This window comes from Mustelus asterias, chromosome 17 (assembly GCF_964213995.1).
Source record: "Mustelus asterias chromosome 17, sMusAst1.hap1.1, whole genome shotgun sequence".
Taxonomy (NCBI): Eukaryota; Metazoa; Chordata; class Chondrichthyes; order Carcharhiniformes; family Triakidae; genus Mustelus; species Mustelus asterias.
The window spans coordinates 3,800,495-3,815,072 of NC_135817.1; the positions used below are offsets into that span (position 1 = coordinate 3,800,495).

Genomic DNA, 14,578 nt, shown 5'->3' on the forward strand with positions numbered 1-14,578 from the left:
ACTCCCCCACCACACTCCCCCCCCCCCACACTCGCCCCCCCCACACACTCCCCCCTCTCCCCCCTCCACCCCCCATTCTCCCCCCTCCCACCCCCCATTCTCCCCCCTCCACCCCCCATTCTCCCTTCTCCCCCCTCCACCCCCCATTCTCCCCCCTCCACCCCCCATTCTCCCCCCTCCACCCCCCATTCTCCCCTCTCCATTCTCCCCCCCTCCACCCCCCCATTCTCCCCCCTCCCCCCATCCTTCCCCCCCATTCTCCCCCTCCACCCCCCCATTCACCCTCCCCCTTCCCCCCATTCCCCCCTCCATTGCTCTCCCCCTCCCACTCATTTCCCCCTCCTCCACTCTCACTCCTCTCCAATTCCCCTCCTCCACCCTCTGATTTCACCTCCTCCACCCTCTCCCCTCTCCATTTCCCCTCCTGCACCCTCCCCCCCCATTCCCCCTCCTGCACACTCCCCCCCATTCCCCCTCCTGCACACTACCCCCCCCATTCCCCCTCCTGCACACTCCCCCCCCATTCCCCCTCCTGCACACTACCCCCCCATTCCCCCTCCTGCACACTCCCCCCCATTCCCCCTCCTGCACACTACCCCCCCCATTCCCCCTCCTGCACACTCCCCCCCATTCCCCTTGTCCACCCTCCCCCCCATTCCCCTTGTCCACCTCCCCCCCCATTCCCCTCCTCCCCATTCCCCTCCTCCACCCTCCCCCCATTCCCCTCCTCCACCCTCCCCCCCATTCCCCTCCTCCACCCTCCCCCCCATTCCCCTCCTCCACCCTCCCCCCCATTCCCCTCCTCCACCCTCCCCCCCATTCCCCTCCTCCACCCTCCCCCCCATTCCCCTCCTCCACCCTCCCCCCCATCCCCTCCTCCACCCTCCCCCCCATTCCCCTCCTCCACCCTCCCCCCATTCCCCTCCTCCACCCTCCCCCCATTCCCCTCCTCCACCCTCCCCCCATTCCCCTCCTCCACCCTCCCCCCATTCCCCTCCTCCACCCTCCCCCCCATCCCCTCCTCCACCCTCCCCCCCATCCCCCTCCTCCACCCTCCCCCCCATTCCCCTCCTCCACCCTCCCCCCCATTCCCCTCCTCCACCCTCCCCCCCATTCCCCTCCTCCACCCTCCCCCGCATTCCCCCCTCCGCCACCCTCCCCCGCATTCCCCCCTCCGCCACCCTCCCCCCCATCTCCACCCTCCCCCCATTCCCCCCTCCTCCCCCCATTCCCCTCCTCCACCCTCCCCCCATTCCCCTCCTCCACCCTCCCCCCATTCCCCCTCCTCCACCCTCGCCCCCTCTCCTTTTCCCTCCCATCGCGGCCCTTTATCTGTGCATTTAAATGATTATATTGGTGTAAATAAATCTCATTGATGAAGGAAGATGCCAAAATATCAGAGAACACCACATGCTGCATCATACGTCCCTGAATATAATTCAATGTGGTGAAATATATCATGCTGAATATACTCTGCCTTGAAACATGATTAAAGTGAGAATCAGAAAACATTTCATGTCGTTGTCCATTTTAGTGGATGAAACAACAAAGAGGAGATAAATTTAACGGTGTAATGCTTGATGCATTCAAGACATTTTCCATCGTATAAGATATGATTAGATGAAAAAATATAAAATAAAATTGGGGTGGGGATGCTGGGATTTGCACCCAGGTCCTCATGCTGCCAAAGCACACGCTCTGCCACTGAGCTACATCACCACCCCAGTCACCTGCCCTAATTTAACCCATTAACAAGTCTCTGCCCATCGCCGAAGAAATACAAAATCAAATCACTCTCCCGCCTGGGAGAGACATTGCCTTTTCTATTTGAACCAGTGGTTAGCACCTGGACTGCTCTGCTTTAGAGTCCCCCGGAGGCAGAGGGTCCCCCGGAGGCAGAGGGTCCCCTGGAGGGTGGAGTCCCCTGGAGGCAGAGGGTCCCCTGGAGGGTGGAGTCCCCCTGGAGGCAGAGGGTCCCCCGGAGGCAGAGGGTCCCCTGGAGGCAGAGGGTCCCCTGGAGGCAGAGGGTCCTCTGGAGGGTGGAGTCCCCTGGAGGCAGAGGGTCCCCCGGAGGCAGAGGGTTCCCTGGAGGCAGAGGGTCCCCTGGAGGCAGAGGGTCCTCTGGAGGGTGGAGTCCCCTGGAGGCAGAGGGTCCCCCGGAGGCAGAGGGTTCCCCGGAGGCAGAGAGTCCCCCGGAGGCAGAGGGTCCCCTGTAGGGTGGAGTCCCCTGGAGGCAGGGTCAATTCAGCCTTTCAAAAGGGAATTGGATCTTCACCTGAAAAGGAAGGTTTTGCAGGCGGACCACAGGGGAAATCTAAACCATCCTGCACCCCCAATCCCTTCCTGTATCTCCTCCAACCCATTACCATCTTTCTTATTTTGTTTTCGTTTCTTCTTTCGTTTTATTTGTCCACATTTTTAAAATCTCACTTTCCATCTTGTTCGCCCTCCCCCCATCCCCAGAGGATCATTAGTTCCATATTTCAGTTTGTCCTTTGACACTCTGCTTACCCTTGTCCCTGCCATTTACTCATTGTGACCTAATGACCTCGATCAGCACCGTTCCTAGCCATTCACATTGCCTTTGTCTTTTTCTCTATGACATCTTCATCAATTCCGCGCCCTCCCAGTGTAAATTTTGTCCTATTTTCTTGGTCTTCAGCTCTGATGAAGGGTCGTCAATACTCGAAATGTTAGTTCTCTTTCCCTCTCTGATGCTGTCAGACCTGCTGTGATTTTCCAGCTTTTGTTTTGCTAAAATTCCTTTTTCTATTTCAATCCGCCCTAATCTGACCCATCCCTCTCCCTGGGTCCTCCTGGAACCCAAGAACCTTGCCAGAATTGTTCAATCATTCAACTTTGGCCTCTTGGACATTCTCTATTTCCCCATCATTTGCAGCCTGCTGATTCAATAAGTGTGGGTGTGGTATCTGTGCCCTTTCATTGTTAGGGAACTGGGCCAAACTGACTCTCACCCCAAATGGACGCGAGTCTTAAAGCAGAGAACGACTCTTGTAAGCTTCGGCAGCTATTAAATGCAATTCACCGTGGTGAAATACATGGTGCGAAAATGCCTTGAATCATGATCAGAGAAAACATTAATCATTAGAAAACCATTAGAAATCATTAGAAAATCATGAGAAAACATTTATTGATGTATTTAGCTATTTTAATTGATGGAATTGGGAGCTCGGAAATAAATATAAAACATACCGCACGTGGGACGATTGATGCCGGAATGAAACAGCATAATTATTGGACAAAGAAATGAAAAATAAAATGAGGTGGGGGACACCGGGATTCGAACCCTAGTCCTCAGGCAGCCAAGCATGCGCTCTGTCACTGAGCTATGTCCCCACCCCACTTCAAACTATAATTTCAGCCCTTGTAAACTCTTTTCACATCAGGCAATAAATATAAAATAAAACTCAATCAAGTCACAAAACAACACTTGGTCCATCATGGATCCTTACAAGCGGAACGCCTTTTCCCAACACAATTCCACTCCCTTCCCATCCAACAAGAAACCATTTCATCACCTGAGACAGATGGAATGCACGGACTGTGGGAATGTTTGGGACAGGATTAATTCCCCCTCAACCCCTCCCTCCTCCCATTGGGGTCCCGGCACCACCTGCTCTCCTCCTCTCAGCCCCGACCCTCCCAATCATTCACCACCACTCCCATGCCCGGTGCCCCGACCCAACTCACCCCTCATTCCCTTCCCCTTCCGCACCCCTGCATCACCTTCTCTCCCCCTCTCGTATGCCCTCCCATCACCCCGAACCCACCCTTCCTCCTCTCCCCCTCCGCCACCCCCCCTCCCCTCGCCGCCTCTGCCACCCCTCTCCCATACACCACCCCCATCCCCCCTCCCCCACCCACTCCCCTACACCCCACTCCCCTACCACCCCTCCCCCCACCTCCCCCCCACCCCCCTCCCCGCCCACCCCCCCTCCCCCCACCCCCCCACCTCCCCTCCCCCTCCTCCTTACCCCCACCTCCCCTCCCCCTCCCCCTCCTCCTTACCCCCCAACGTCCCCCCCCACCCCTTACACCCCACCTCCCCCCCCACACCCCCCACCCCCCCCCTCCCCCTCCACCACCCCTCCCCCCCACACCCCCCCCACCCCTCCTCCCCCCCCCCCTCCTCCCCCCCCCCCACCCACACCCCCCCACCCCTCCTCCCCCCCCCCACCCCCCCACCCCCCTCCTCCCCCCCCCCACCCCCCTCCTCCCCCCCCCCCCACCCCCCTCCTCCCCCCCCCCCCCACCCCCCTCCTCCCCCCCCCCCCCCACCCCCCTCCTCCCCCCCCCCCCCCCCCCCCCCTCCTCCCCCCCCCCCACCCCCCCACCCACACCCCCCCACCCCCTCCCCTCCCCCCCACCCCTCCCCCTCCCCCCCCCACCCCCCACCCCCCTCCCCCACCCCTCCCCTCCCCCCCCCCTCCCTCCCCCCCCCTCCCTCCCCCCCCCACCCCTCCCTCCCCCCCCCCCCTCCCCTCCCTCCCCCCCCCCTCCCTCCCCCCCCCCTCCCTCCCCCCCCCCCACCCCTCCCTCCCCCCCCCCCCCCCCCCCCCCCCCCTCCCCCCCCTTCCCCCCCCCCCTCCCCCCCCCCCCCTCCCCCCCCCTCCACCCCTCCCCCCCCCTCCACCCCTCCCCTCCCCCCCCCCCCCCCTCCCCCCCCCCTCCCCCCCCCTCACCCCTCCCCCCACCCCCACCCCACCCCCCCCCCACCCACCCCCCCACCCACCCCCCCCCACCCCCCCTCCCCCCCCCCCATCCCCCCTCCCCCCCCCCCCACACCCCCCCATCCCCCCTCCCCCCCCCCCCCACCCCCCCCCACCCCCCCCCCCCCCCCACCCCCCCACCCCCCTCCCCCCCCCACCCCCCCCCCCCACCCCCCCCCACCCCCCTGCCCCCCCCCCCACCCCCCTCCCCCACCCCCCTCCCCCACCCCCCACCCCCCTCCCCCCCCACCCCACCCCCCTCCCCCCCCCCCTCCCCCCCACCCACCCCCCACCCCTCTCCCCCCCCCACCCCCCTCAACCCCACTCCCCCCCCCACCCCCCTCCCCCCCTCCCCCCCACTCCCTCCCTCCCCCCCCCCCCCCCTCCCCCCCCACCCCCCTCCCACCCCCCTCCCTCCCCCCCCCACCCCCCTCCCACCCCCCCCACGCCCCCCCTTACCCCCCACCCCCCTCCCCCCCACCTCCTCCACCCCCCCCCTCCCCCTTCCCCCCCACCCCCCCCCCCTCACCCCCACCCCACCCTCCCCCCCACCCCCCACCCCCACCCTCCCCCACCCCCCCACCCCCCCCACCTCCCCCCCCCACCCCCCCCCACCCCCCCCAAGCCCCCCCCCCACCCCCCCCAACTCCCCCCCCACCCCACCTCCCCCCCCCCACCCCACCTCCCCCCCCCACCCCCCCACCTCCCCCCCTCCTCCTCCCCCACCCCCCCCACCTCCCCCCCCCCAACTCCCCCCCCCACCCCACCCCCCCCACCCCACCTCCCCCCCCCACCCCCCCCTCCTCCCCCTCCTCCCTCCTCCTCCCCCCCTCCTCCCTCCCCCTCCTCCCCCCCCCTCCTCCTCCCCCCCCCTCCCCCCCCCCTCCCCCCCTCCTCCCCTCCCCCCCCTCCCCCCCCTCCCTTCCCCCCCCCCCCTCCCTCCTCCTCCCCCCCTCCCCCCCCCCCCCCCCCCTTCCTCCCTCCTCCCCCCCCTCCCCCCCCCCCCTCCCCCCCTCCTCCCCACCACCCCCCTCCTCCCCCACCCACCCCCCCCACCCCCCCCCTCCCCCACCCCCCCCCCTCCCCCACCCCCCCCCCCTCCCCCACCCCCCCCCTCCCCCCACCCCCCCCTCCCCCACCACCCCCCCTCCCCCTCCCCCCCCTCCCCACCCCCCTCCCCCCCCCTCCCCCCCCCCCTCCCCCCCCTCCCCTCCACCCCCCCTCCCCTCCCACCCCCCACCCCCCCCCTCCCCACTCCCCCCCCCACCCCCCCCCCCCACTCCCCCCCCCACCCCCCCCTCCCCCCGCCTCCTCCAACCCCCCCACCCCCTCCCTCCCCACCCCACTCCCCCTCCCTTCCCCCCCCACTCCCCCTCCCTCCCCCCCCACTCCCCCCTCCCTCCCCCCCCACTCCCCCTCCCTTCCCCCCCACTCCCCCTCCCTCCCCCCCCCACTCCCCCTCCCTTCCCCCCCACTCCCCCTCCCTCCCCCCCCCACTCCCCCTCCACCCCATCCTCCACCCCACACCCCCTCCCTCCCTCCCTCACCCCCTCCATACCCCACACCCCCTCCTTCCCCCACCCCACCTCTCCCCCACCTCGAACCCTCACTCTACCCCACACCCCATTCCTCACCACCTCCACCCCTCACCCCCATTCCCACCATCCCCCCATTCCCACCCTCCCCCACCCCACCCTTCCCCTCCCCCACCCTTCCCCAATCCCCCCCTCCCGCCACCCCTCCCCCACCCCTCCCCCACACCCCAACCCCATCCCCTCCCCCATTCCCAACCCTCCCCCACCCCCCCATTCCCCCCACCTCCCCCCACACCCCATTACCCCACTCCACCACAATTCCCACCCCTCCCCCTCACCGCCACCCCTCCCCCATCCCCACCCCTCCCCCACCTCACCCTTCCCCCCATTCCCCCCCCCCTCTCCATCCCCATTCCCCCAGCCCTCCCCCTCTCCACCCCTCATTCCCCCTCCCCACCTCTACCCCCCCTTCCCCACCCCTGTCCCCTCCTCCCCCCCCTTCCTCACCCCTCCACTCCCCCACCCCCCCATTCTCCCCCCTCCATCCTTCCCCCCATTCTCCCCCTCACCCCCCATTCTCCCCACTCGACCCTTCCCCCCCCATTCTCCTCCCTCCCACCCCATCTCCCCCCAAACCCTTCCCCCCCATTCTCCCCCCTCCACCCCTTACCCCCCATTCTCCCCCCTCCACCCCTACCCCCATTCTCCCCCTCCACCCTTCCCCCCCATCTCCCCCCTCCACCCTTCCCCCCATTCTCCCCCCTCCACCCTTCCCCCCCATTCTCCCCCCGCCACCCTTCCCCCCCCATTCTCCCCCCTCCACCCTTCCCCCCCATTCTCCTCCCTCCACCCTCCCCCCCCATTCTCCCCCCTCCACCCTTCCCCCCAAACCCTTCCCCCCCATTCTCCCCCCTCCACCCTTCCCCCCCAGTCTCCCCCTCCACCCTTCCCCCCCATTCTCCCCCCTCCCCCCCCCATTCTCCACCCTCCCACCCCATTCTCCCCCCTCCACCCATCCCCCCCATTCTCCCCCCTCCACCCTTCCCCCCCATTCTCCCCCCTCCACCCTTCCCCCCCATTCTCCCCCCTCCACCCTTCCCCCCCATTCTCCCCCCTCCACCCTTCCCCCCCATTCTCCCCCCTCCACCCTTCCCCCCATTCTCCCCCCTCCCACCCTTCCCCCCCATTCTCCTCCTCCACCCTTCCCCCCCCATTCTCCCCCTCCCACCCTTCCCCCCATTCGCCCCCCTCCACCCTTCCCCCCATTCGCCCCCTCCACCCTCCGCCCCATTCTCCCCCCTCCGCCCCATTCTCCCCCCTCCCCCCCATTCCCCCCCATTCCCCCCCCCCCCCCCTCCCCCCCATTCCCCCCCCCCTCCCCACCATTCCCCCCCCCCTCCCCCCCATTCCCCCCCTCCCCCCATTCTCCCCCCCATTCTCCCCCCTCCACCCCATTCTCCCCCCTCCACCCCATTCTCCCCCCTCCCCCCCTCCGCCCCATTCTCCCCCCTCCCCCCCTCCGCCCCATTCTCCCCCCTCCCCCCCTCCGCCCCCATTCTCCCCCCTCCGCCCCATTCTCCCCCCTCCACCCTTCCTCCCCATTCTCCCCCCTCCACCCTTCCCCCCCATTCTCCCCCCTCCACCCTTCCCCCCCTTCTCCCCCCTCCACCCTTCCCCCCCATTCTCCCCCCTCCACCCCCCATTCTCCCCCCTCCACCTCCATTCTCCCCCCTCCACCCTTCCTCCCCATTATCCCCCCTCCACCCTTCCCCCCCATTCTCCCCCCTCCACCCTTCCCCCCCATTCTCCCCCCTCCAACCCCCATTCTCCCCCCTCCACGCTTCCCCCCATTCTCCCCCTCCACCCTTACACCCCATTCTCCCCCCTCCACCCTCCCCCATTACCCCTCCTCCACCCTCCCCCCATTCCCCCTCCTCCACCCCTCCCCCCATTCCCCCCTGCTCCACCCTCCCCACATCTCCACCCTCCCCCCCTCTCCTTTTCCCTCCCATCGCCGCCCTTTATCTGTGCATTTAAATTATATTGGTGTAAATAAAATCTCATTGATGAACAAGGAAGATGCCAAAATATCAGAGAACACCACATGCTGCATCATACGTCCCCTGAATATAATTCAATGTGGTGAAATATATCATGCTGAATATACTCTGCCTTGAAACATGATTAAAGTGAGAATCAGAAAACATTTCATGTCTTTGTCCATTTTAGTGGATGAAACAACAAAGAGGAGATAAATTTAACGGTGTAATGCTTGATGCATTCAAGACATTTTCCATCGTATAAGATATGATTAGATGAAAAAATGTAAAATAAAATTGGGGTGGGGATGCTGGGATTTGCACCCAGGTCCTCATGCTGCCAAAGCACACGCTCTGCCACTGAGCTACATCACCACCCCAGTCACCTGCCCTAATTTAACCCATTAACAAGTCTCTGCCCATCACTGAAGAAATACAAAATCAAATCACTCTCCCGCCTGGGAGAGACATTGCCTTTTCTATTTGAACCAGTGGTTAGCACCTGGACTGCTCTGCCTTAGAGTCCCCCGGAGGCAGAGGGTCCCCCGGAGGCAGAGGGTCCCCTGGAGGCAGAGGGTCCCCCGGAGGGTGGGGTCCCCTGGAGGGTGGAGTCCCCTGGAGGCAGAGGGTCCTCTGGAGGCAGAGGGTCCCCTGGAGGCAGAGGGTCCCCTGGAGGCAGAGGGTCCCCTGGAGGCAGAGGGTCCCCTGGAGGCAGAGGGTCCCCTGGAGGCAGAGGGTCCACTGGAGGCAGAGGGTCCACTGGAGGCAGAGGGTCCACTGGAGGCAGGGTCAATTCAGCCTTTCAAAAGGGAATTGGATCTTCACCTGAAAAGGAAGGTTTTGCAGGGCGGACCACAGGGGAAATCTAAACCATCCTGCACCCCCAATCCCTTCCTGTATCTCCTCCAACCCATTACCATCTTTCTTATTTTGTTTTCGTTTCTTCTTTCGTTTTATCTGTCCACATTTTTAAAATCTCACTTTCCATCTTGTTCGCCCTCCCCCCATCCCCAGAGGATCATTAGTTCCATATTTCAGTTTGTCCTTTGACACTCTGCTTACCCTTGTCCTGCCATTTACTCATTGTGACCTAATGACCTCGATCAGCACCGTTCCTAGCCATTCACATTGCCTTTGTCTTTTTCTCTATGACATCTTCATCAATTCCGCGCCCTCCCAGTGTAAATTTTGTCCTATTTTCTTGGTCTTCAGCTCTGATGAAGGGTCGTCAATACTCGAAATGTTAGTTCTCTTTCCCTCTCCGATGCTGTCAGACCTGCTGTGATTTTCCAGCTTTTGTTTTGCTAAAATTCCTTTTTTCTATTTCAATCCGCCCTAATCTGACTCCCTCTCCCAGGGTCCTCCTGGAACCCAAGAACCTTGCCAGAATTGTTCAATCATTCAACTTTGGCCTCTTGGACATTCTCCATTTCCCCATCATTTGCAGCCTGCTGATTCAATAAGTGTGGGTGTGGTATCTGTGCCCTTTCATTGTTAGGGAACTGGGCCAAACTGACTCTCACCCCAAATGGACGCGAGTCTTAAAGCAGAGAACGACTCTTGTAAGCTTCGGCAGCTATTAAATGTAATTCACCGTGGTGAAATACATGGTGCGAAAATGCCTTGAATCATGATCAGAGAAAACATTAATCATTAGAAATCATTAGAAAACATTTATTGATGTATTCAGCTATTCTAATTGATGGAATTGGGAGCTCGGAAATAAATATAAAACATGCCACCACACGTGGGACGATTGATGCCGGAATGAAACAGCATAATTATTGGACAAAGAAATGAAAAATAAAATGAGGTGGGGGACACCGGGATTCGAACCCTAGTCCTCAGGCAGCCAAGCATGCGCTCTGTCACTGAGCTATGTCCCCACCCCACTTCAAACTATAATTTCAGCCCTTGTAAACTCTTTTCACATCAGGCAATAAATATAAAATAAAACTCAATCAAGTCACAAAACAACACTTGGTCCATCATGGATCCTTACAAGCGGAATGCCTTTTCCCAACACAATTCCACTCCCTTCCCATCCAACAAGAACCATTTCATCACCTGAGACAGATGGAATGCACGGACTGTGGGAATGTTTGGGACAGGATTAATTCCCCCTCAACCCCTCCCTCCTCCCATTGGGGTCCCTGCACCACCTGCTCTCCTCCTCTCAGCCCCGACCGTCCCAATCATTCACCACCCACTCCCATGCCCGGTGCCCCGACCCAACTCACCCCTCATTCCCTTCCCTTTCCACACCCCTGCATCACCTTCTCTCCCCCTCTCATATACCCACCCATCACCCCGACCCACCCCCCCTCACCCCTCCCCACCCCACCCCTCCTCCTCCTCCCCCCTCCCCGCCCCTCACCCTCTGCCCTCCTCCTCCCCTGCCCCCCAATCCCCCCTCCTCCCTCCACTCCACCCACTCCCCCCCACTCCTCCTCCCCTCACTCCTCTGTCCCCCCCAGCCCTCTCCCTCAAACGTCCCTGCCACCACCCCCGTCCCCCCACAAGTCCCTCCTTAGCCCCACTCATTTCCCGCCATTCGTCCCCCACTCCTCACCCCTCCGCTCCACCCTCCCCTCCTCCTCCTCCTCACCCTCTCCCCTCCCACCAAACATCCCACCCACCCCGCCAAATGACCCCCACCCAACGTCCCCCGCAAACCACCCCCCTCACGTCCCCCCACCCCTCCCAACCCCCACTCATCCCCCCTCACGTCCCCCCACCCCTCCCAACCCCCACTCATCCCCCCTCCCTACCCTCACTCGTACCCCCCTCCCCTCCACCTGAAACCCCCTCCCCTCCACTCGTACCCCCCCACCCGCCCCCCCTTCCCACTCCCCATCCGCCCCCCCTTCCCCCTCCCCATCCGCCACCCCTTCCCCCTCCCCTTCCCCCTCCCCATCCGCCCCCCCCTCCCCATCCGCCCCCCCTTCCCCCTCCCCATCCGCCCCCCCCTTCCCCCTCCCCATCCGCCCCCCCCTTCCCCCTCCGCCCCCCCCTTCCCCCTCCGCCCCCCCTTCCCCTCGCCCCCCACCCGTCCCCCTTCACCCCCCACTCGTCCCCCTCCCCCCACCTACCCGCCCCCCCACCCAACCCGCCCCTCCCCCCCACCCTACCCTACCCACCCGTACCCCCCCAACCAACCCACCCCCCACCCTACCCGCCCCTCCCCCCTACCCGCCCCTCCCCTCCCCCCACCCTACCCGCCCCTCCCCTCCCCCCACCCTACCCGCCCCTCCCCCCCACCCTACCCGCCCCTCCCCCCCACCCTACCCGCCCCTCCCCCCGCACCCTACCCGCCCCTCCCCCCCACCCTACCCGCCCCTCCCCTCCCCCCCACCCTACCCGCCCCTCCCCTCCCCCCTACCCGCCCCTCCCCCCCCCCACCCTACCCGCCCCTCCCCCCCCCCACCCTACCCGCCCCTCCCCCCCCACCCTACCCGCCCCTCCCCCCGCACCCTACCCGCCCCTCCCCCGCACCCTACCCGCCCCCCGCACCTCCCCCCCCCACCCTACCCGCCCCTCCCCCCCCACCCCACCCGCCCCTCCCCCCCCCACCCCACCCGCCCCTCCCCCCCCACCCCACCCGCCCCTCCCCCCCCACCCCACCCGCCCCTCCCCCCCCCACCCCACCCGCCCCTCCCCCCCCACCCCACCCGCCCCTCCCCCCCCACCCCCCCGCCCCACCCCACCCGCCCCTCCCGCCCCACCCCACCCGCCCCTCCCCCCCCACCCCACCCCGCCCTCCCCCCCAACCTACCCGCCCCTCCCCCCCACCCTACCCCCCCCCTACCCGCCCCTCCCCCCCACCATACCCCCCCCACCCTACCCGCCCCTCCCACCACCCTACCTGCCCCTCCCCCCCCACCCCGCCCCTCCCCCCCACCCCGCCCCTCCCCCCCACCCTATCCGCCCCTCCCCCCCCCACCCTATCCGCCCCTCCCCCCCCCACCCTATCCGCCCCTCCCCCCCCCACCCTATCCGCCCCTCCCCCCCCCCACCCTATCCGCCCCTCCCCCCCCCACCCTATCCGCCCCTCCCCACCCACCCTATCCGCCCCTCCCCCCCCCCACCCTATCCGCCCCTCCCCCCCCCCACCCTATCCGCCCCTCCCCCCCCACCCTATCCGCCCCTCCCCCCACCCACCCTATCCGCCCCTCCCCCCACCCACCCTATCCGCCCCTCCCCCCACCCACCCTATCCGCCCCTCCCCCCACCCACCCTATCCGCCCCTCCCCCACCCACCCTATCCGCCCCTCCCCCCACCCACCCTATCCGCCCCTCCCCCCACCCACCCTATCCGCCCCTCCCCCCACCCACCCTATCCGCCCCTCCCCCCACCCCACCCTATCCGCCCCTCCCCCCACCCACCCTATCCGCCCCTCCCCCCACCCACCCTATCCGCCCCTCCCCCCACCCACCCTATCCGCCCCTCCCCCCACCCACCCTATCCGCCCCTCCCCCCACCCACCCTATCCGCCCCTCCCCCCACCCACCCTATCCGCCCCTCCCCCCCCACCCTATCCGCCCCTCCCCCCCCACCCTATCCGCCCCTCCCCCCCCCCCTATCCGCCCCTCCCCCCCCACCCTATCCGCCCCTCCCCCCCCACACCCCCATCCCCATCGTGCTCACACAGACCTGTCCTCACTGACACTGATGACTCCATCTTCTTTGGGGATGATGGCCGCCATGTTCACCACATCCTGGGATCCCTCTATCTTGCTGAGCAGCACGGGTCTGCGGCTCAGAGCCTTGGGGTTGCTCTCCGCCGCCATGGTGATGAACCGCCGCCGCCGCTCCAACCCAACGTCACCCCCGCGCCAGCGCGCAGCCGCCAGCGCGCAACACCGGAAACCAGCGCCGCCGTGCAGCTCCGAAATGTGACCGGCCGGTGCGGCAAGGAAATGCTTCCGGCGGAAGTGGACGGGAGAGCTGTAAAAAGTGGGAATAAAAGTGTCTCAAAACTATTACTTTAATTTAATTATTAAACAAACAAAAATCACCCAAGTGTCAGGGGGATTCGCGGGGTCAATATGTAGGGTTACGGGATAGGGCCTAGATGGGATTGTGCTGGTCAGTTCAGATTCGATGGGCCGAATGGCCTCCTGCACTGTAGGGATTCTATAATTCTATAAATCTCCACCAATATAAATGATTTTCTGCCGTTTAATTTTTGCTGGTCACAGTGTTTTAGTTCTTCTGCCTTCCAGTACTTATATTTAATTCTGAAGAATTAACAAAGTTTATTTATTCGTCACAAGTAGGCTTACATTAACCCTGCAATGAAGTTACTGTGAAAATCCCCTCATCGCCACAGTCTGGTGCCTGTTCGGGTACACTGAGGGCCAATTCGGTCATTTTTGTCGGTCACAGTGTCTTTATATCTTATGCCTTCCAGCACTTATATTTAATTCTGAAGAATTAACGTCATTCCATTTGTCAACCCGCATATCTTTTAATATGGAGTGTCACAAACCACATGCAATCCATCTCTGCTTTATCATTCAAAATTCTAAAGTCATTACATTTGTAATAGAAACGATGTTAAATCTGTCACATTGCATCTACCAGGAGGCTGTCACCCAGTGCCCCAAGTTTACAGTGGCTCATGTGAACTGAGGAAATGTAAGATGTCTCATTTCATCAGTGGGCGGCACAGTAGCACAGTGGTTAGCACTGCAGCCTCACAGCGCCTGGGACCCGGGTTCAATTCAAGCCTCAGGTCACTGTGTGGAGTTTGCACATTCTCCCTGTGTCTGTGTGGGTTTCCTCCAGGAGCTCCCTAGACCATTGCAACAGTCCAAAGATGTGCAGGTTAGGTGGATTGGCCATGCTAAATTGCCCCTTAGTGTCAGGGGATTAGCAGGGTAAATACGTGGCGTTGTGGGTTTCGGGCCTGAGTGGGATTGTTGTCGGTGCAGGCTCGATGGGCCAAATGGCCTCTCTCTACATTGTAGGGGTCTATAATTCTATAATCAGGTTAAAGTCCTCTGACTCACCTGATGAAGAAGCAGCGCTCCGAAATCTCATGATTCCAAATAAACCTGTTGGACTTTAACCTGGTGTTGTGAGACTTCTTACTGTGCCCACCCCAGTCCAACACCGGCATCTCGACATCTGAGGAACCTACATTGGAATGTCACCGCAAAGTTTAAAATGAGGAACTGATTGCTTCTATTCATCTTCTCCAAGTTATCCCTACTCTCCATAACCTCACATCAGCTAAAGTTTATGTCTGGTCTTTATTCAAATGTGTGT

The 14,578-nt window shown here is 63.8% G+C and overlaps 1 protein-coding gene across 4 annotated transcripts in view; it reads right to left on the reverse strand.

Annotated features, from left to right (window-relative positions):
- The window catches only part of wdfy2 (WD repeat and FYVE domain containing 2), a 187,790-nt gene extending 174,633 nt beyond the window's left edge, over positions 1-13,157 (reverse strand). For 3 of the 4 annotated variants that reach the window (XR_013499878.1, XR_013499879.1, XM_078232170.1), the window contains exon 1: positions 12,959-13,143. Coding sequence is in view for 1 of the 4 variants with exons in the window: in XM_078232170.1 (XP_078088296.1) it covers positions 12,959-13,095 (137 nt within the window). In the remaining 3 variants the exon portion in view is untranslated. Of the gene's footprint in view, positions 1-12,958 lie in introns of all 4 variants that reach the window. The other variant, XR_013499880.1, reaches the window with a different exon arrangement.
- Between the last annotated feature and the right edge of the window lie 1,421 nt (positions 13,158-14,578).